This window comes from Aspergillus terreus, genomic scaffold (assembly GCF_000149615.1).
Source record: "Aspergillus terreus NIH2624 scaffold_4 genomic scaffold, whole genome shotgun sequence".
In the NCBI taxonomy this organism is placed as follows: Eukaryota; Fungi; Ascomycota; class Eurotiomycetes; order Eurotiales; family Aspergillaceae; genus Aspergillus; species Aspergillus terreus.
This window is the reverse complement of record NT_165927.1, coordinates 1,055,087-1,076,775: the sequence shown is the minus strand read 5'-3', so window position 1 is coordinate 1,076,775 and position 21,689 is coordinate 1,055,087. Positions and strand designations below refer to the sequence as shown.

At 54.1% G+C, this 21,689-nt stretch overlaps 7 protein-coding genes across 7 annotated transcripts; 4 read left to right on the top strand and 3 right to left on the bottom strand.

Moving 5' to 3' along the window:
* Window positions 1-79: 79 nt before the first annotated feature.
* ATEG_03174 (histidine--tRNA ligase) lies at window positions 80-1,717 on the bottom strand (the record flags this gene model as incomplete). Its single annotated transcript, XM_001212352.1, has 2 exons — window positions 80-364; window positions 431-1,717. 2 exons carry the CDS (start codon window positions 1,715-1,717, stop codon window positions 80-82), a joined length of 1,572 nt encoding a protein of 523 aa, XP_001212352.1.
* A 3,121-nt stretch (window positions 1,718-4,838) lies between these two features.
* Window positions 4,839-7,476, top strand: creB (ubiquitin C-terminal hydrolase CreB; the record flags this gene model as incomplete). The annotated part of the gene is made up of 3 exons (XM_001212351.1): window positions 4,839-4,874; window positions 5,069-5,190; window positions 5,361-7,476. 3 exons carry the CDS (start codon window positions 4,839-4,841, stop codon window positions 7,474-7,476), a joined length of 2,274 nt encoding a protein of 757 aa, XP_001212351.1.
* A 1,550-nt stretch (window positions 7,477-9,026) lies between these two features.
* Window positions 9,027-10,835, top strand: ATEG_03172 (dolichyl-P-Man:Man(7)GlcNAc(2)-PP-dolichol alpha-1,6-mannosyltransferase; the record flags this gene model as incomplete). Its single annotated transcript, XM_001212350.1, has 3 exons — window positions 9,027-9,045; window positions 9,098-9,376; window positions 9,436-10,835. The coding sequence occupies 3 exons, from the start codon at window positions 9,027-9,029 to the stop codon at window positions 10,833-10,835; spliced, it is 1,698 nt and encodes a 565-aa protein (XP_001212350.1).
* A 234-nt stretch (window positions 10,836-11,069) lies between these two features.
* On the bottom strand, window positions 11,070-14,791 carry ATEG_03171 (peroxidase/cytochrome P450 family protein; the record flags this gene model as incomplete). Its single annotated transcript, XM_001212349.1, has 8 exons — window positions 11,070-11,101; window positions 11,149-11,428; window positions 11,481-12,138; window positions 12,189-12,721; window positions 12,771-13,885; window positions 13,935-14,176; window positions 14,222-14,319; window positions 14,375-14,791. 8 exons carry the CDS (start codon window positions 14,789-14,791, stop codon window positions 11,070-11,072), a joined length of 3,375 nt encoding a protein of 1,124 aa, XP_001212349.1.
* Window positions 14,792-15,549: 758 nt separating this feature from the next.
* Window positions 15,550-17,482, top strand: ATEG_03170 (T6SS phospholipase effector Tle1-like catalytic domain-containing protein; the record flags this gene model as incomplete). The annotated part of the gene is made up of 3 exons (XM_001212348.1): window positions 15,550-15,663; window positions 15,731-17,326; window positions 17,432-17,482. 3 exons carry the CDS (start codon window positions 15,550-15,552, stop codon window positions 17,480-17,482), a joined length of 1,761 nt encoding a protein of 586 aa, XP_001212348.1.
* Window positions 17,483-17,715: 233 nt separating this feature from the next.
* On the bottom strand, window positions 17,716-19,280 carry ATEG_03169 (dynactin subunit 2; the record flags this gene model as incomplete). Its single annotated transcript, XM_001212347.1, has 2 exons — window positions 17,716-19,071; window positions 19,242-19,280. The coding sequence occupies 2 exons, from the start codon at window positions 19,278-19,280 to the stop codon at window positions 17,716-17,718; spliced, it is 1,395 nt and encodes a 464-aa protein (XP_001212347.1).
* A 1,677-nt stretch (window positions 19,281-20,957) lies between these two features.
* ATEG_03168 (uncharacterized protein) lies at window positions 20,958-21,661 on the top strand (the record flags this gene model as incomplete). Its single annotated transcript, XM_001212346.1, has 2 exons — window positions 20,958-20,997; window positions 21,087-21,661. 2 exons carry the CDS (start codon window positions 20,958-20,960, stop codon window positions 21,659-21,661), a joined length of 615 nt encoding a protein of 204 aa, XP_001212346.1.
* Window positions 21,662-21,689: the final 28 nt, after the last annotated feature.

Sequence of the window (21,689 nt, the reverse complement as noted above, 5' to 3'; positions counted from 1 at the left end):
TGTTCTTTTGCCTGTCCGTCCCGACTTTTATCTCCAACCCTCCGATATTTTGAAAGTCGCGTGTTCTATCGTAGCTCGTTTATGCATCCGTCTTCAGACCCTCCATCTGTTGCGTGACATCCGACACATTGGCCTGAGCCCGCTTCTTCGCCACACGGGTTTTGACTTCCTCTGGGAGGCTGGCCAGATCCACCAGCACACCCTCCTTCTCCGGGTGGCCTTCTTCGAGACCCATCTCCTTGATGCGGACCTTGCCGGCGGCAAGTTCGTCTTCGCCCAGAATAGCAGCGAAGGGAACACCGCCCTGTTCGGCAGCCTTGAATTGTTGCGGAAGCTTCGGCTTCAGCTTGTACGAGAACTCGGCCTGGAGTGGTCAGCTCATCGACTTGAAATACAAGGGCTGCTATGTATCGACAAAGGGAATACGTACCTTGACACCGGCCTCCCACAACGTCTTGCACACGTTCATGCGCTCTTTCAACATGCCGTTGAAGCCCTTACCACCAAAGGCCATGACAAACACGTCCACCTCACTGCTGCGGAGCGCCTCGGCGCTCTTTTCCCGCTCAATGCGGGCCTTGGTGATGGAGAAGATGCGATCGACACCGAAGGATACACCCACACAGGGAATCTGCGCCTTGGGCAGGAACATGCCCACGAGGTTATCGTAGCGACCACCGGCGGCAACACTGCCGACACCCAGGGTGGGGTCGTTAGAGCGGTCGTCATCCTCCAGGTTGCCGCTCTTCGACTTGTCCTTCTTTCCAGACTTCTGAACCTTCTGCGCCTCAGGAGCGCCGGTCTGGGCCGGCGGCGCGGAGCCTTCCGTCACAACCTCGTAGATCACGCCAGTGTAATAGTCCAACCCACGGGCGAGGGAAAGGTCGAAGGAGATGCGGTCAAGCACGCCGAAGGCGTCGAGGTAGTCCATGAGGAGGGTCATCTCGTCGAGACCGGCCTTGGCGGAGGCGTTCGCGGTGAGGACTTCGTCGGTAAGGAGGCGGTCGAGGAGCTCGCGGGAGCCCTTGTGCATGACATAGGTCTCGATGCGGTCGGCGACGGCACCGTCGAGGCCCTTCTCGTCGACCATCTCCTTGCGCACGTCGGCCCAAGGCATCTTATCCAGCTTGTCGACGGCGCTGGAGATGGGGCGGATCTTCTCGGTGGGGACGCCGCACACCTCGAAGATGCCATCGAGGATCTTGCGGTGGTTGATCTTGATGCTGTAGCGGCCCTTCCAGCCCAGTTCCTCGAAGACTTCGGTCACGATCTTGAGCACTTCGGCGTCGGGCACCATGGGGTCGAAGGAGCCGGCGATGTCGAAATCGCACTGGTAGAACTCGCGCATGCGGCCCTTGCTGACGGCGGGCTGATCCCGACGGTAGACCTTGGCGATGTGGTAGCGCTTCATGCTGCGGACGTCCGGGTTCATGGCCAGCCAGCGGGCGAAGGGCACGGTCAGATCGTAGCGGAGGGAGCAGAGCTCGCCGCCCTGGTCCTGCAGGTCGTAGATGAGCTTGGAGTCCTCGCCATATTTACCGGCGAGAATCTCGCGCAATTCGAAGACGGGGGTATCGAGGGCGGTGCCACCATGACGCTTGAAGACGTCGGCGATGGTGGTGAAGATGCGATCCCGGAGGAGGGCGTCGGATCCGGACCAATCCTTGGTACCCTTGGGGGTTTTCAAGTTGAACGAAGGGGCTTTCTCCTTGGGCATGGTGGCGTCTATCGCGGAGGAGGAGAAAGAGGAAGGGAGGGGTGGAGGGGAAGAATGGTAGTGGCGGCGAGGTTGATGGTGGGGGATGATATGAGTCGGACGAAGAAAGGTAGTGGTGGTGGTGGGGTCATCGATCCTCTGTTGCAGATTTGCCCGGTACAACACTGTTGGGCTCGTCCTCGGGACCCGACGAGAACTCCCTTGGATGATGCGAAAGGACAGAGAGTGCATTCACATGAGAATGCAGTGCAACGGTGGTTTTTGTTCGTCGCGTGCCTGTTTGGCGGCTTTCTCTCTTGTTGTTTTGGGAGGTTGTTTTTGCTGTTCTTTTTCTGGCCCCTTTCTTCCCCTGCCTATTGGGGAACGTTTCTCCGACCCCTCCCCTAAAGGGGTAATTAGGGCTTCCTTCCAGGGCACATCACGTGTTATCCGAGAGTACCAGTATGCATCCTCAGTAGATACCGTAGTAGTAGTACCTTACGTACCTTAGGAAGGGGACGAGGAGGAGTCATCTTATCTGCATCAGCACTTTAATATCGACCTCATCAGGCCGACAGTTTCCAAACGCTGCACATTTCTGACAACAGTACTGAAGCTTCCCTAGCGGATGGATCTCTCGAGTTATCATTGCCGTTTTGGGATCGCCCAGCACCCGTCATCTCCCCAGATCAACGCCATTTCACCCAAGGTCACACCACGTTGACAGTCCGCATTAGCGTCCTGAAGGCTCGATTCAGACAGGTACATAGGCGTAGATTCGGAGAAATTCTATTTCGGTGATAAGAGAGACCGACTTTCTGTACGACCGCTGCCCTTATGTTCTCTATCGCGGATGGATATGCCTCGACCGGCGGTCATCCCATCTAGCTACCTACCTCATCGTCTCGACACCTTTGAACGCATCTCAGCACCAAACCGGAAACAAACACGATGTCAGTTTACCCACGATTACCGCGCTAGAAACCCGATCGGGAAATACTGGGGAGATGGGCCGATGTGGGGAAGAGCTATAAATTATACGATTGGTTCCAGTCCACGTGGGGGAGACCGGCCTAGCGTGGGATAAAATACTGACTAAGGCAGGTCAGGTAATACCCGCATACCTGTACTCCGTACTATACAGTCGCCAAGAGAGACGCCATGGCGCTGGACGAAGCGCCGTCTTCACTTCATCTCCCAAAAATCACTCACCCGTTCGTCCCTTCTAGGCTTTAGCATGGACCGTCCTCTCCTCCCATTCCTGTCGCCACCACCGCCCCATGCGCAAGAAACCTGGAACCAACCTCCCGAGGATTTCCGCCCGCAGACCGAGTCTGATTCATGAGGCTGGGTCAGATAGGCGTTGCTTACCTCTGTCCAAGACCTGGTGACGGCTTCTTGTCGTTCCTGATCAATCGAGTCCGTGACAGACCTCCAGGCAGACACCAGGATTGTGTCTTACCGCCATCAAGCTAATCCAGCGCCATTGGGCTGGCAACAAATCACCTTCTCGCATCTCCCTTTTCTCTAGGCCAATATCACATCGACTAGCCTGGACTGGGGTCAATTTGGCGCGTTTTATCCGGGGGTTACTTTGCCGTGTTCAAAATGGCGACCAGTTGGTTTATCCCATGACAGCTATACCCTCCATCGGATTGGTCTTTGTACCAGATTCCCCACCCCCTAGGCTACTTTCTCCAATGTTATTTGTTTATATAGACGACCACCTGCATGCGGGTGTTACTAATGACGAGTGAAAGGATTGAACTCGTCACCTTCCACGGCGTCTCCAGATCCTACTTGTGGAGGGAAGGGTAGGTGGAGGGCGGCGTTTAAGTGATCTTAAATCCATCTCGGACGACTTCCATCATGGTCTATTTCCACCCCTCATGTGTTCAGACCGGTTGTCTGATCGAATGTGGAGGACGGGACCGACTGACGTACTGATATCCATCCAACTTGATACCCTGATACGACCATCTTCCTGGCGCATACAACTCCGCCACAGCTCCACTGTACCATTCCGGTGGTTAGATTGTGATGATGATTATTATTATTATTGTAGAGAGGGGAACACGATAATCGTAGGAAATGTGATATTGTTATATTTTAAGAGCATCTGACGTGGGATATCTGTTACCGTCGATACGCGAGTCAGCAGGACCTCAAGGTGTGGTGGTAATCTGGTACACCGGTTGGTACCTCACAGTACCTGCCTAGAAGGTTCCGCGTTCCTTCGGTCTTATCACCCCCAGGAAGTTAATAATCGACTCGCCTCGACTAGGCTGTCATCTTGAGCGTTATAACATGATGATTCTCTTGGAAATAGCCCTCATCATCTTCTCTTTGAATATATTCTCTCAAATAAATCATAAACGAAGAATAAGCCCTTCCCCTCACTGTCTCCGGTCAATCTCTCTCCGCTTGTTCTCGCTCGGACCCGCTCCCGCCCCCGACAGCCAGTAAATTACCGCGTTGAGGGAAAGTACCACGATTGGATGTACCTTAACTTACCGACCGAAGTATCTCCTCCTCCTCTCCCCTCGCTCGTCTGCGCTCCCTCCGTCTCGTGTCCCTGTTCTCATCCTTCTCGTCGACTCTTCCCCCCCTTCTCTCCGATCCTCACTGACCTCTCGAATTCTCCTTTCTCTCCACTGTCTTCTATCTCCTTATTCCTCTCTCCAAATCGGCTGGTTCAATTCCCTTTTTCTGCCTTCGGATCGTCCCCACAATTCGACTCCGCCGCCCGTTCACATTCCCGCCCCATTATTCCTATTATTATTCTGCCTCGCCCTCTTCCAACTCCTCCAACGCCTCATCCTTCCCTCATATCGGACTCTCGCGGACCGACAGTCTCGCTCTCCTCCACCGTCGGATCAGACTGAAGTCTTCTTCCACTGTTCTCGCTACCTTCCTCCACGGTTCCGAGCGGCCTCCGTCCATTATCCGATTTGCCGCCATTGCACCTGAGTCGCCTCGTCTCCTCTCCCCACGGACCGTCCTTGTCGTCGCATTCTGCCCACTGGCGCGTTGCATAACCGACTCCTCTGCGGCCCTATCCAGCGGCCTCGGGGCCGGCTTCATTTCCTTGTCCGTCGCCAGATGAAGCTGGGCTGACAGGTTAAGACATCTGGTGACCATTATGGGGTCATTGTTCAGGAGCTTCCGACGAGATGCGGTAGGTCACGGCTGACTCGGCTCTCCCCTTCTTGGGTCTCATCCACCACCGATATCGCGACTGGTCCTGCGGCCATATGTGAATGTGGGGAAGGTACCTCCGCGATTCGTGAATGAGGATAGAGGAACCCTCAGAAGAAATCCTGTCCGAGGGAGGATTACATTGCCAGGGACAGAACGCTGACCATATCCCAGGGCGCCACCGCACCTTCGGTCGGGGCGACTCCCGCAAAGAAAGAACCCCCGCCACCTCCGATGACGCCCCTCGAGAAGATGCTACAGGACATGGGTGCGATCCGAGAGGATGGTAGTGACAAGTTTTTTGGAATGGAGAATGTGAGTACTGTCACTGCGACATTATGATATTGGCCGATACTGACATCCTTCCTTTCCTCAGTATGGAAATACTTGGTAAGCTTTTTCGTATCGGACGGGGAGTGGCGCAGACCGCGGTCGGAACCCAAGGTACTAATGCATCCTACCACAGTTACTGCAACTCGATATTACAATGTCTCTACTACTCGGTCCCTTTCCGCGAAGCTGTGATCAATTATCCCACCCGGACCCCCATAGAAAGCTTGACGGCTGCATTGGCAGAGACACTTCGCTATCCGAACCCAAACGCGCATTTAGAAGCCGAGGCCCAGGCCGAGAAGCAGAAGGCGGCCAACGCCCAGCGCCCTGGGGCACCGCCCAACCAACCGCAGAAGCCCGAAGACAAAGACTCCCCCGAATACAAGAAGAAGATGGCATTACAGACGTTTCCACTTTTAGAGACGAAGAATAACGCCCCCAGTTACGGCATGTCCGAATCGCTTTTTACCTCATTGAAAGACTTATTCGAGTCCGTTGTGGGCAGCCAGTCTCGCATAGGAATTGTTCGACCACAGCATTTTCTTGATGTTCTCCGCCGCGAGCACGAGATGTTTCGTACCGCCATGCACCAGGATGCCCATGAATTTCTGAATCTGTTGCTGAACGAAGTTGTTGCAAACGTGGAAGCCGAAGCTTTGAAACAGCCCTCATTGGAGAGGAGCCTTCCTCCTGCCGAAAGCTCCGAATCTGTGGAACATTCGGGCAGTTCGGGGTCTAAGACGCCCAACACCACACGATGGGTACACGAGTTGTTTGAAGGAACGTTGACATCGGAGACCCAATGCCTTACATGCGAAAAGGTATCCCAACGAGATGAGGTTTTCCTGGATCTGTCTGTGGATTTGGAGCAGCATTCGTCCGTCACGTCTTGTTTGAGGAAGTTTTCCGCCGAAGAAATGCTCTGCGAGAGGAACAAGTTTCACTGCGATAACTGTGGTGGTCTTCAGGAAGCTGAGAAGAGGATGAAGATCAAACGATTACCTCGGATTTTGGCTCTCCATCTGAAGCGTTTTAAGTACACCGAGGATCTCCAACGGCTTCAAAAGCTGTTTCATCGGGTAGTGTACCCGTATCACCTTCGGCTTTTCAACACCACAGATGATGCGGAAGATCCCGATCGGCTGTACGAGCTCTACGCTGTGGTGGTCCACATCGGCGGAGGTCCGTATCATGGTCATTACGTTGCCATTATCAAAACGCAAGATCGTGGTTGGCTGTTATTCGACGATGAAATGGTGGAGCCGGTCGATAAGAACTATGTACGCAACTTCTTTGGCGACAAACCAGGTCTCGCTTGTGCCTACGTCCTATTTTACCAAGAGACTACACTTGAAGCTGTTCTCCGGGAACAAGAACAGGAGAACATGGACCCGGCTCTAGCCACGACAGAGACCAATGATTCATTGAAACAGAATGGTTTTGCCCAGTCACCAGCCCTGGGTCTGGTGCATAGTGCGTCGCAAATACCGTCGCACGATGAACCGCATCGGCTCAACAGCCTCAAGCGCGCTCCAACTGCTCCCTCGCTACCTACTCACTATGAGCATACTGATACAAACAGCGCTCCCTCCATTCCAAAACCTGCGATGGCACCGCCTGTCCCACCAATCCCGGAAACGCATTCCATGCCCCTGAGCCCTAAGAAGAGTGATCTCCAGTCACGAAAGGAGCGAGCCAAAGAAGAAAAGGAACGAAAAGCCGCAGAGAAAGAAAGAGAGAGACAACGCCGCAAGGAGCAAGAGGCTACCCGCAAGGAACAGGAGGCTAGAGCCAGAGAAAACCAACGACGTGAAGATGCGGAGCTGAAAGCTGCCCTCGAAGCGAGTCGGGCGTCGAAGGCGGATGAGGATCGGCGCAACCAGGAGGGCCAGAAGGACCGGGATCCGGGGCGGTCTGGCCATGGCTTAAGCCGTCTCAAGCGAGGGAGCAAGAGTTTCAGTCATCGACTCAGCAAGGATAAGGACACTCGAGTCCCATCGTCCAGCAACCCTGGCGTGCCAGATCCCAATAGTCCTCCGCTCAACAACACTGTGGTGACATCCGAGCACCAAGAGCAAGAACAGCAACCGCCAAGTGATCAGCAGCCCGGAGCCTCCCGCCTTTCCAAGAAGCACAATTTGAATGATGAAGAACGGGATGCCAATAAGGATCCTAAACAAGACAAGCCCGGCCATGGCAAATGGAGGAGCTTTAGTCTCCGAAAGAAATCTTTGGGCATCCTTTCATGAGATTCCAGTGACTTCTTCCCCATGCATATACAACACACGTGTTTTGCGGTACATATTTTCGATGTATCATCAATTTTTCCCTGTTTGGGTCCCATGTTCCAGGAAACGACAGTGCATATCGGATCTGAATCATGTTTATTTCTTCGTCATTTTCAATGCTCCATGTACCTCGACTCGCATGCTCGCTTTAGCCAATTGTTTGCGTCCTTTCTTGCATTTCTGGGTTTGAGTCCCTTTTCCCTTTTGACTCGACCAATCTTGTGATACCTGTGTCTGGGTTACACAGCTGGGCGATTGAGGCGTTGGGTGTATCTTTTCTACTTTCTCTTGAGAGCAGTGACACCGCACATGGGAAGGGCTTTTTTTGCTGTTCGAACTTTGGCAAGATGAGCTGATCTTGGGAACAAAAAGCAGTGAGCATTATGAATGTAGGGAATGGTTCGTCCCGGTGCCATGCATATCCTGTCTTATTACTCTGAATTGTCATCCTTGATCCACAATAGACTGTATTAAACAAGTGCACAGCATTGAATGGAGTGATTGAACGCATAACTGATAGAAGTGGTCGAGTACGTCCAGATTGTACATTATTCTGATATGGAGTGGGCTGTTACGCTCCACCAGGGCTATGAAGTCAAACATCTATACAAAGCGATTCGTAAAGTCGTACTGCAAACATGACTGTCGGGATACCACACGGTGCGACCTTGAGTGGGAGAGAGCCCAGCACAGCATCCGTGCCAACGAGAATCCCGCAAAGCCCGTATCAACAAGCACATCCGATCATTATGGAAGCCCAGCAAATCAACCAAGGTCTTCAGCGTCCTGAAGAATGTGTTGTAAGATGACTGTACTCATGGACATATCTGGCCTCATCCATTTCGACCGGCATGAAAGACGATTGTTTCGTTCGTTTTGGGGGCTGACGCGAGGGGTTTTCACCCGAGAATAAGCTCGTACACAATCACTATTGTGTTTATTACGATCAGGGGTACTAAAGTTGGAGAAGGGAATGTCAGCATTAATCGATGATTACCGTGGACCGACGGAGACGTACTTCGCATCACTGTCCGAACACTAGCGATCAGATTGATCGACTTAGCCTTGACACTGGTACTATCGTATGCTGCGCCAAACGCCGGATCGGCTTGTGTACGGCCCCAGCCAACTTGAGAAGAAGTTAGTGGTGATCGTTCGCAGGGTGGAGTTAGGTCGAAAGGGACGTACTTCGGGCGAGGAAGCGGTCTTCGGACAAGACGGCGATGGCATTGGTGATAAGGACCAGGGTGTAAAAGAGCTTCCCCAGACCGAAGAAGAACATCTTGACGGGCGGAAAAGATCTGGTCAGGAGGCGGAAGGAAGATACGAAGGAGAGAGGAAGACGGGGAGACGGAGATGCGATGCGGGAAGTACAGATGGTAAGAAGCCTCACCGCCTGCTGTTCCGGGTCGATAAGGTAAGGTCGTGTTGTGGGGAAAGCTTCCTGTAGTACGTCTACAACTCCACGTTGTCAACCAACATTGCCACGACTGAGTACTCTGTTGGACACGATGCGGAGCGACGATGGAGGTACTAAGCGCATAATTTGGTTCTCTTGACTGTGGCTGACCGAATACTCTAGTCTATCTGCTGCTCCTCATCGCCATTCCCGCCCTCGTCCTCCTCCACTTGGATGTTGCGCCGTACACCAAGGTAGAGGAGTCTTTTCATATTCAAGCTATTCATGATATCCTGTCCTATGGTATCCCAATTCAGAATGTGTCCGAGACACTCAGGTTGCAGTATGATCATTTTACCTTTCCCGGGGCTGTACCTCGGACATTTGTCGGTGCGGTCATGTTGTCCACGCTCTCGCGACCACTTCTCTGGTTGAATGAGAGTGTGGACAGACAAGCTTTAGGTACGATATCCTCGTAGGCTCTGCGTGTCATAAGATGCATACGTCTGACTCTTGCTTAGCGCGATCTATCCTGGGTCTCTTCAATGCGCTATCCCTACTCTCATTCGCTTCCGGCTTGCGACGGGCTTTCGGGAAGCCTACCGCAATCTGGTACCTTGTTTACCAGGCTAGCCAATTCCATATCATCTATTACGCCTCACGGACGCTGTCCAACATGTTCGCCTTTGGCATCACAACCTTAGCCTTGCGATACCTCCTTCCCGAGCCTCTCGCCCCGGGCGTATACAGGAAGAGGTGTCGGAATGCGCTGTGCTTGTTGACAATCGCGGGTATCATTTACCGCTCGGAGCTGGCTCTATTTCTCGCCACGAACACCCTTTTCCTACTTGCCACTCGCCGGATTAGCATTGCCCGCGAGATCATCCCCGCGGGCGTCATCGGCCTTCTGGTCGGATTGAGCATCACCGTTGGGGTGGATTCGTTCTTCTGGCAACAGTTTCCATTGTGGCCAGAACTGGCCGCTTTCAAATTCAACGTCATCTCCGGTCAGGCATCGGCCTGGGGAACCCACCCCTGGCATTTCTACTTTGCCAACGCTATCCCGCGCCTCCTCCTCAACCCCGTGACCTATCTGATTGCGGTTCCGTTCGGCCTCGTACAGCCGTCGACCCGACCTGCGGTTGCATACTTACTGATCCCTTCACTGGCCTTTGTTGCCATCTTCAGTATCCAGCCCCACAAGGAATGGCGGTTTATAGTCTACGCCATCCCCCCGTTGACTGCGGCTGCGGCTCTCGGATCCTCCTATATCTGGACGCACCGCGCGAAATCCATCATATACCGTCTTCTCTCCCTGGCGATGATGGGGTCAACGTTCATCTCCTTCGTCTGCTCAACTTTCATCCTCCTCCCCGCCTCCTCGGCCAACTACCCGGGTGCTCACGCCCTCAACACTCTGCATACTCGTGCCCACAACACGAAACCTCACATCTCCGTGTACCTGGGCAATCTCGCCTGTCAAACTGGCGTGACACGTTTTTTGGAGATGCCTGGCTTCTCTGATGAAACCGCAACTACTTCCATGCGAGAAGACCACTCGACGACATGGAAGTACGATAAGACAGAAGACGAGAAGCTCAAGGCGTCGCCTTCTTTCTGGCACCAGTTTGATTACATACTCGTTGAGCCTAGCGAGGGTGCAAAGGTCGTCTCCTTGTCTGATTCTCCCGGGGCCTGGGAGGAGGTGGAGACTGTTGATGGTTTCGCTGGGATAAGGATCATCCGTCCGGGCGATGAGGCCCCTGGTGCTGTCGAGGAACGGGTTCTGGGGAAGTTTGTCGGTGACCGTGGAGTGCGACTATTCGAGATGGGCCGTGAGTTTGCGAGACGAGTCGTTACTCGCGGGTGGTGGGTGGAATTGAGGATGGAGCCGAAGATCAAGATCCTGCGACGGGTTTGATGAGGGTAGTCTGTAATATACTTCTGTACGAACGACTTGGGAGCTTCATAACAGGGTGGCTCCACTATCTCTCTATCTGCGCGATAATTGCCGTGTTATACTATCGCGGTTATGTATCATGCACGGAGTGTTTGTACCATGTTCGTAGATTAAGCAGTTGTATACAACACGAAATCATAATCACAGTGTACATTAATTAACAGCCGTCAGACATATACTATTCATACGAAACCGCTAAACCGGTCCATCGAAATGAACTTTGAAAGCTATGTCCACATTAGCACATCCCTTACAAAGTACGAATGAGACTCACTAGTCGGCAAAGGCATAAGTCTTGTCTCATCCTCATCCAGATAACTGTAACACCCGTTTGGACCCGGGACCATTTTCAGCTCGCCCTGGGGTCCCGGCGCGCGCCGCAGATTAGGCAGACGTCCAACGACGCGCATCATGGCCGTCAGCGCAATCTTGCTTGCCTCGCGGCCGAGACACATGTGCGGACCCTCTCCGTAGTGGAGGTAAGCGCTCATGGGCCGGTCGAGACGCACTTCATCCGGATCCGGGAAGACGTCTGGATCGCGGCTAGCTTCGACCTATACCTTGTTAATACTCAAGCCCCGGGACGAAGACGGAAGATAGACATACGATATTAAGCAGGATCTTACTACCGGGCGTGAGGTGGACTCTCCGACCGCGTTCCTCCAGGACGGCGTTGGTGAGACTCTCACGGGCGAGGTTAAACGTCCCGTTCAGTCGCATCCCCTCCATGCAGTAGCGGAGGAGCTTCTCATCCGCTTCGGGCGAGTCGTACTGCGCCAGGCGCTGGATAAGCGGGAGGTGCTGGGCGCCGGCCGGCGAGAGGTAGTAGTCCATGATCTGGGTGAAGGCTTGGGCCTGGTTGGCGACCATGACGACGGCGGTGGGCAGGATCTGCGACCAGGTCGCCTCCGCGGCGTCGAGGCCGCTGTCGAGCAGGCGGCGCACCATGTGCACGCCGTAGTCCTTGAGCGCGGCGTTGCCGGGGGACCGGAAGCTGTCGACCAGCGAGGAGATGAAGCCGGAGCCGCCGGTACTCTTGACGGTGGCTTCGACGACTGTTCCCAGCTTCTGGGCTGCGGCACGGGCGTCGCGTCGAAGCTGGAAGGATCGGGGGGCGTCGTCGTCGAAGAAGATGTAGGTGAAGATTGTTGAGAGCATCTCGTACAGCTCGTGCTCGGTGAAGATGCCGCGCGGGTTCTTCTCGGTCTTGAGCGGCAGGGAGAAGATGTCCGCGGCGAAGTGGACGTGGGCGATGTTTCCGACGCTGGAGGAATGTGTGAGTGGGAGTTTAGTGTGTAAGGGGGGAGTGCTTACTCTCGGGTGAGGTCGACTTGATGCACCTTGCCCAGTTTGTAGGACCTCTCCTTCAGCAGCTGCCCGGTGATGCTGAGGTAGAAGGACTTGATCTGCTCTTGCCAGTGCTCCCGGTACAGTGCGCTGGCCATGGTAACGCGCTGGTTGGAGTGGATGCGGCTGTCGCCTGACTGCATGAAGTCGAGGCCCGGCTTGCCAAAGATACTTCCCATTGCGTCTCCCCAGGTGACACGGAAACATGTGGGATCGTTCAGGATGCCCCACACATTGGGGTATGCGCAGACGTTGATGCCGGGCGGCATATAGGCCGGGCGGTCCCAGGAATAGTCGTTCTCGCGGCCCAGCGTTCTCATGATGACTTTGTTCTCGGGAGGAATCGTCATGGGGTAATGTGCGTAGATTGAGTCGGGCTTGTACCAGTTGGGTAGGGCGCGCATGGCGAGCTTGTAGAAGACGCAGCCCTGGTTAATTCCTAGATCGAACTGGGACTCGGCGAAGCCCCAGTTTGTGAGGTTCTTGGAGTTGTAGTCCACCTGAGACAAAGTCAGCAGTATTCATAGTCTAGAAGAGGGAGAAGCATACGGTGTAGAACCGATCTCCACGGACCAAGGCCACAGCGTCCGATAGTACAGCACGCGAGATTGTATACGTCGGGGCGATTCCCACTCCCGGGACCATTGGCTCCTTCGCCTCTTCGGCCACGATCCCGGGGTACAGTTCGACATTGTCCGGGTGATCGTAGAGATGGCGGAGTGCATCCGCGACGTCAGGGTCCGAGTTGATCTCCTCGAAAGTCTGGTAGGGCTTCAATTTGAAGAACTTGCGGAATTCGTTCAACGAACCCACGTTCCACTTGCGTGCCTGCTCTATGCCCATCATCTCGATCGACCGGAGGACCTTGGGCACGTTTCGGGCGCCGAACGAGCCGGCGACCTCTTCGGTGGCGCTGGTCAAGATCTGCACGAGATCCTCATCTCTATACATGCCATCCGCCTGGCGCTGGAGGCCCGCGAATGTGCGCTGCGCGGGGTCGTGCCCGAGGTTTCCGGCAAACTTCTTCATTGATAGAAGGAGGTCGGACACGCTGGCCTCCTCGCCGTCTTTTCCGACGATCTCCTTGTAGACCTTTTCGGCCCATTTCTCGTCCTTGTTACTGATGGTCGAGTGCCAGCGATAGGCCAGATTAAATTCCACGGAGCATTGGTTGCCCAGTCCAGACGGGATGGGTTTCTGGCCCTCAGATTGGGCTCGAGGGTCCAGACACCAGGTGCTGTTTGTGCGGTTCAGATTGACAATAGTGCGTAGGTAGTCGTACAGCGTGATGTTGATATAGAGGCTGCAGGTGATAAGTCGTCCCGTCTGGAATAGGTCGTTATCGTATTTCAGCCATGCCTTCCTGGCCTGTTCGGGGTCCATTTTGGAGGTCTGGGGCTTGGTGAATCGACCACCCTCGTTGATGATGGCTAGCTGTTCTACGACGTGGTTGTGGTACCGGTTGAGCATGACTAGGATCACGCAGGACGCGGGGGGTAGAGCTTGAAGCCGTGGCTCGGAGAAACTATCAGGCTTCAACTTTCCGTCCTTGAATGTCCGGATCTGATCCTGATCTTCTTGTGTATCGCCGTACAGGATCGAGAGGTCCAGGTAGGAGGACGTCTTGTTCATGTTCAAGTCTGGGTGGCCGGTTTGGAAGATATCTGGTCGCTTTAGCGGAGATAATGATGGACATGGTTGGAGGGCACTCACCATGGATGACCAAGGACGCCCATACGAAGAACATGCTGGACACTCTGTTGGGATGGGGATGGAATTGATCTCGAGCGAACACACTGTCAAACACCAGACCGGGATCCGGGAGGCTGTTGGGCCGGACGGTGCGTGGTGCAATGGATCGGGCATATTCTGTGTTGGCCGCGCCTAACAACGGCAACGTTGGATTGTTATAGGACCCATCTGCACTGCGATAGGCATACTTGTCGCCGACATATCTGCGGGACATCAGCATGGGCCGGTCACGGGGAGATGGGACTTACGAGAGAGGCGGATGTGGCAACGAGGTCCAGAGCTCGTTGAGAAACAGGTTGGTCAACGTCTCACGGGTTTTGGAGCCATCAGGGAATTTGCTGACGAGCTGTCACAGACGGGTGTCAGTCTGATCCTGCGAATAGGAGATGCGGGAGGAATACCTGCATGATGTGCTCCATGAGCATGGTTTTATCGTCAATATACTGTCCCGTGGCTTCAGTCTTTATCATTGAAGCCAACGTGTTGACATCCTGAATGCCCAGTCGTCGAAGGTCCTGCCACAAAGTGCTTTTGCTCGTCTCTTCCTCGACGTAAGTGCCATCGCCGGTCTCCTTCGGAAGAGGGCGCTGAGATTCTTGCTCCAATTCCTCGATGTTGTGGACTGTGTTTTTTGTTTCGTTTTCCCCATTACTCATGGGGGGACTCTCGTTGACAGGTGGTGCAGACACGACATTCACCAACGGCGAACTGACCCGGTTGATCGACGCCTTTCCAGCAGGCTCAGTTTCTGGCGTCCGCCCGCGAACCACAAGCTGAGGGTTACTACCTTCAGCCTCTGTGGTCTGGTTGAATTTCATTCTGATGAGACGTCAGACTAGGTCTGAGGATCTTCAATCATTTGTATGTATGTGTTGTCGAGAGAGTATGTCGTTGGAAGACGTCCGAGCCAAGGGAGCGGTTGACAGCTTATTATAAGTCCATCCCTCTAGCAAATATTGGCCAAGCATCTTCCATGTCCATGGCGTTGGAAGCACACCATGCAACCCCGAAGGCCGAGTACCAAGCCAGCTGACGACGAGGGAATCCCAGGTTCGATGGATGATGCATACCATGACATATCTTGGTCACGAGCCAATGTGACAGCTGAACACGGCGATTCCGACTATCATAGTGCGACTCAAGCTTTCGCTTTGGATGGAACGGAGCCGAACAATAGGATTCTATCCGCTTGCGTGCAAAACAACATGGTGGAGCTGAGTTAACCTCGAGCCGTGACATCAGATTCCATTCTCTCGGCATCGCCGGCAGAAGACAACGCCCGTTTAACTCATGAACTCGGGAGGAAAACAAACCCTGTTCACGCCCACGTCGAGGTTTAGGGTAGCACAAACAATACATCATTGTCGCAGTCTCGATTTAGAGTTGCGACAGATGCCCAGATCCGTGGTTGATGGCTGTCTACGTGCTTCGCTATGCCGATGCATGGACAGCACCCTTGGCCATATAAGCATCATGGCGGTTCACATGCGTGACCAGGAAAGCAGACAAGCTCGAGGCCACAGGCAATTGTCATTACCGAGACGCTAGATCTGCCAGTAGACTTCTCATCTTCAAGATGGAGTATCCCGGCGACCTTACGGGTCCGAAAGAATTTGTCCTGTGCTTCGATGGGACCGGCAACAAATTCCACGGCGACGAATCCGATAGCAACGTGCTAAAAATCTTTCGCGTAAGTAGCGATGTCCTGCCATAGATCGCTCTTCATTACTGGCAGCAAAACTCACCCAAGGTTCAAGATGCTGGATCGCAGCGGCGTCAACCAGTACCACTACTATCAACCGGGAATCGGCACCTATGTGACCTCGCGGTCGCTCTCAGATGCAGGCACTATTCAGAGGGTCAAATCTGCGTACCTGAAGGCCAAGGACTCCGCCATAGGGTCTAGCTTTGCCGATCATGTCATGGGAGGGTACAAGTTCTTGATGCGGTATTACTCCCCGGGCGACAAGATCTATTTCTTCGGCTTCAGCCGCGGGGCCTATGTGGCGCGGTTCCTCGCGGAGATGCTCGATTACGTTGGGCTCCTCGAGATGGGCAATGAGGAGCTGGTCCGATTCGCATGGAAGACTTTTGCCAAGTGGCAGCAGCGGCGTACCAACTCCAAGGACTATCAGACTGAGAAGCAGCAGCTGTATGGCTACATGACAGCGTTCAGAGAGACCTTCAGCCGCCCAGTGACGCAGATCGAGTTCCTGGGGCTGTTTGACACTGTGAACAGCGTGCCACGGTTCGAAAACGCATGGATGCAGCGCAGTAAATTTCCGTACACTGCAAGGACGTCTGCCAAAGTGATCCGTCATGCCGTTGGCATCGATGAGCGACGCGCTAAATTCCGTCAAGATCTGATTTCGGAAGTCAAACCGACAGGCGGTGGACATCACAAGTCCCGGCTGCGTCGACACCTCGAGAGACATCATCTGCATATGCATCACCATCATGAGACAAGGCCCGGTGCGGGGGATCAGAATGCATCTCTAGAGTATTCTGTCTACCGACCATCCCGCCCCAAGCGCCGTCGAGACATGCGCGATGATCGCCGCCACACTCACCAAGAGCGAGCGACTTCTCGTAACACCTCGCGACACAGTGGAGATGAAACAGAGAAGTCTGCGCAATCCGTCAGTGCCGATAACAGCGCTTCAGATTCAGGTGAGGAGGAAGGCGATCTTCCACAGGATATCGAAGAAGTGTGGTTCCCTGGATGCCATGCTGATATAGGAGGGGGCTGGAAACTCGACGACGGCGAATCTTGGGCGTTGAGCCATGCACCGCTGGTCTGGATGGTGCAGGAAGCACAAGCGGCAGGACTACAATTCAATCCGGTCAAGATGCGTCAGTTTAACTGCATGCCAGATGAACCGATCGCCCGAGTGGATGACCCAGCGCAGCAAAGTCACAGAGGGAGCAGCAGTAGCACTGACTCCCGCTTCCACCAAGCCCTCCGGAGATCAAGCACCGATGGAAAGATACACGATTGTCTCCAGCTGGGGCAGGGGCTACCCGCAACGTCCGTCCTCTCCTGGAAACTCATGGAATGGCTGCCATTCCGGCGGATGGACTTACAGGGCGATGGGTCGTGGAAACCTATTCGATGGCCTCTTCCCCGGGGCGAAGTGCGCGACATTCCCCCTGATGCTCAGATCCACGTCTCAGCCATCCGGCGAATGCAGGCCAATGAGGACTACCGACCAGGGAACCTAATCATCGGGGGCGGTGGACGAGGTGTTCGAAAAGCTCCAAAGGACCGTGGGATGGGAGAATGGGATATCCTCAAACACGCTGGTTGTCCAGTGCGCGAGACGTATCTCCGGCGAGATGTAGCCAACACAGGGGTGAGTGTTCACTAGGGCTGCATTATACGATTGTATGCAATGAACTATACGCCAGAGCCAACAGCTCTGCTAGTCAATCCCAGTCCTGTATATACGGCTTCGTAGTGTTTGGGTCAATGCCAATTTGATGCTGCTGCAGCTGTTGATGGTTTCTGATGTCTTTTGCGATAGCTGAAAGTACTACTTGAGGAGCTTTGGATGCAGTAACTCATTAGTGCACAGTATGTGAATTTGAATATCGTCTGGCAATGAACAAATAGTGTGGCCAAATCAAACCCAATCATTTACTTCATCTATACTAGCTAGACGGCTGTACAGTTATTCATTAATCTTTCCGCTGTAGATCACGAAAAGGAAGATGAGACCTGGGTATTCCACCAACTGCATTCTTACGCACTGCTTCCCAGACGGTCGAGGCGCTTTTCCAAGTCCCGAACCCACGGTTCGACGAGCTCGATGTTGTTCTTTAGCGCGGTCTCGCCTTGCTTCATCTTCTCTTCCACCACGGTCAGACCCTCTCGCCATTGCTCAATCTCGCGCGCCATATCCGCGTGCCGTTTTTCAAGCTCATCGAGCGATTCGGATGCCTGCGCAGCCCCCGCATGGATAGCCCGCAGGGAGCGTAGTCTTTCCAGCACACTGGGAAGGATCGGGTGGAGAGATTGGATGGTGGGTAAAGTGGCGTACAGCGCCTGGATCTTCGTAGCTTGTTCGTCGCGCTGCGTCGCCGCAGGATCAACCTCTGTGGCAGCAGATGAAACGGACATGTCGGACGTGGATTCAAGGGCTGCTGACGCAATCCGGGCGTTCTGAGCAGCTTTAGCCGCGTCGACGGCACGCTTGCGCGCAGATGCGAGAGCCTCCGTGTCTGCGGTGAGCTTCCGGACGCGGGCAGATAAGGTCTCAAGGTGGGGAGTCGACACCGTTGTGGAAGGCGGGGCGGATCCCATCGTTGGCACAGCCGATACAGGGGACGGGCCCACGAGGATGTTCATGAGGGTCGAAAGACGGGATGTGAGATGGTCGAGAGCTGGGAGCACGGGCTGCAGCGCTGGATCGGAGACACCGTCCGTGATGAAGGGGTTTGAGGAGCTGGATATTCCCATAGCAGCTTCAACCAGAGCCAGCCGGCTGTCAAACGCTGCTGCATGAGTTAACACGCCAGTGGATGACGCAGAAGCAGCCGCCTCCGCCTCCGGTTCCTTCACTGGTCCGTCGGGCTTTTGGACTGCTGTAGGTGCCTCGGAGCCAATCTTCTGGGAGAGCACCGCCGCGGCGGAGTGTGGTCCTGACACACTTCGGGAAGAGGCGTACAGGTTGTCCAACGCGCGACTCAACTCTAGAACGCCATCATCCACATTCTCCTTTCCATCGACACGGGCCTCGGCAGTTTCATTCTCCGGCTGTCGGGAGGCCATTTCATCTTTCAACTCTGCGACCTCTCTCCTGAGACGGGCCAGTTTCCGCTCCAGGCTTTCATCTTCACTGTCGCTGAAGTCGCCCGCCTCGTCCGAGCCATTATCGCGGCGCCGTCGGCGACTCTTGCTGCGGTATGCTTTCCGTTTCGTCGCGATACTATCTGAGAAATTCACGTCGCGTGCGTCAACGGTGGCGCCGAGGAAATGAGCGCGAGCCTCGTCTGCGTTCACGCCTTGTCGGTCAATGTCGGAGTTGGAGCCAGCGTCATCGTCGGCATTGGAAGCGGTACGGATGGTGGCTGTCTGATGGAGAAAGGATCCGTTAGGCTATATTAGAGGAGCTTTCATGGTGTGCATGGGAGCGAACCGGAAGGGTGGAAGCTTCGTCGGTCAGGTCAGGAGTTTCGTAGATATCCGGGGCGAGATCCTAAATCAACAACCATGGTCCATCGGTCAGGCTGTCTGTGGAGAGAGGACGGCTGGAGAGCGGGACATACCAAATCTGGAAGACCGGCATATTTCTTATTGAAGGCCATTTCCAGGACGTGTAACGGGGAGGTGGGATTGAATGGGGGAAGTACTGGGAGAGCGTATTTACTTGTTGAGGCGGTCGATTGTTGATAGCGGCACGTGAAAGGGGTCTGTGTATGCCTCAGGCACAAAAAGGTAGAACTACTCCTCACTGTACCAAATTTGCCTCGTAGGTCTGGTATATTAGCAACAATCTAAGATGATTTCTGTCCAGAAGATACCGCGCGTCGATTAGTGGGCGGTACTTCAGTAGGGTGAAGCTCAGAGGAACGTATAAGCTACTACTACTGTTGCAACGAAACACTTAATTCAAGGACGAGATTGAACTCCATCCCAACGAGGGAACACAGGCGCGGTACCCATCTTCATACGCTGTGTCAAAGAGCTCGTGGAATTTGGCCAGTATTTTTTGAGAGGCTTTCCTTCCTCATGCCGTTGCTTCCCTGGTTACTGATTCGATGGACGGACTTTATTTGATAGTATCAAGGTAAAGGGCTCTCGGGAAATATCTCTCTCCACGGAGGGTCATCCGGTGTACATGTGCAGGATGAAATGTTGCCAGAGCTATTTACTCTGCCCGTCAGAGTGAGTGGAGCAAACATGACTGTAAGGGTACGCAGCCTATATCTTTGCGAGGAGATAAAGATCCACCTCGAATAGAGGCTGCAGTCAGGAAATATGTCGCTTGATAAGGAGGCAGGTCATGAATCCTAAGATAAAGAAGCCAAGAGCACTCGAGATCAGGGACCTCTCTGCGCCATCCTAGATTACCACAATACAGCCATTAGCCCTTGTAAGAGACCAACCTCTGGTTTGAGCTTACCATGACATTCAGATCAACTCCTGTCAGGCTCACGGTACTGCTCTTCTTCGTAGTTAACCTGTATATCCTCTCCAAGCTCAAAGTAGCAGTACTCCTGAAGTTGTTGGATCTTCAGCTGCACAAACTTCTCTCGGTCTGAGTGAATTTTGACATTCGTGGTGCGCTTGTGTACTCTCTCTACTATAGATTTTCCCGGTGCCCAACAATATTCATCGAGCATGCCCCAGTAGATAAAGTCCACCGGTGAAACCGTACGGTATGCCAGTATGAACCATGCACTGCGGTCCTGGATCGACTGCCGCATTCGTGTTGAGACTTTGTCTTCAAGATGTCCATTTTCTTAACTCCCTCCCTGGTCTCCAAGGCCTGCAGGAATATGTCGGCTTTAGGGAGGTAGGCGTCCGAGAAGACACCGGGTCCAGAGTCACTAGAGATAATCGGTGGACGCTGCAAGATCCGCCCCCAGGGAACGCTAGCTGCAAATTGAGCTGGGGCAGAATAGCAGAACTTCCAGTCAATGGGACCTTTGATTTGGAGAGAATCTTCCACCAGCGCGTTTTCAGGCCAAAGATCATCACAAAACAACTTGAAGGGAAGTGGTAGTGTGTATATGTGATAGTCCATCCATGGATAGAAAGAAAGAACACGTGCAGGTGGAGAACTGGACCACAGCCTCGGTGCCGTTCCCAAAAGGGCAAGTGCGGAGGGGTTCCCCTGGCGGGTCAATTATTTAGACGCTCATCATCACCACTATCGCCCTTCTCCAGGCTTCCCCAGACTCATCCTCCTTACTACCTTACTACTCCTATACTGCTCTCTTCTCCCCTTGTTCATCTCACATCCACCATTACCCCTCATCATGGCCGCCCCCGCAGATGCCTCCATCAAGAACCTGAACGGTAGCTGGACCATAGTGCGTCCCCCAATTCCACCCGTCATGCGGGGTTATACAGCATGTCCTTCGTCGCAACTAACCAAGCCTGCATAGGACTACAACCTGTCCGATCCCAGCGATCCACTTCTGAGCCTGGTACCTCCCCCGGCCCATCCGCCCCCAGCCCGAACAACAACAACCAATCTAACCCCGCTCGCGACACACAGCAAGGAATGGGCTGGCTCCTCCGCAAAGCCATCAGTCTCGCCTACATAACCGCCGAAGTGAAGCAGTATGCCGACTCCGAGGACCCCAAGATCATGCATATCGACATCAAGCAGTACGTCACCGGCGGCATCGAGGGCACCACCGAGAACCGCACCACCGACTGGAAGACGCGCGAGCACCAGGACCACATCTTCGGCCGCGTCGAGGGTCAGTCCAAGTTCTTCCGTGGATCCAAGAGCGCCGACGGCAAGGTCCGCCCCAACCATGACTGGGCAACCGAGACCGACAACGAGCAGATCAAGAAGTTCTTGAACGGCGAGGTCTTGAAGGATGGCAGCGAGTGCGACGGCTGGATCGTCGAGAATCTCGGTGAGGAGTATGGCGAAGGCGAAGGTCTCTGGTTGCAGAGTTATGTGCGGAGTCTGGACTCCACCTGGACTGCTGAGCAGGTGCGTTGTTGACGAACTTCTCCCTTGTGTTTGGATTGGT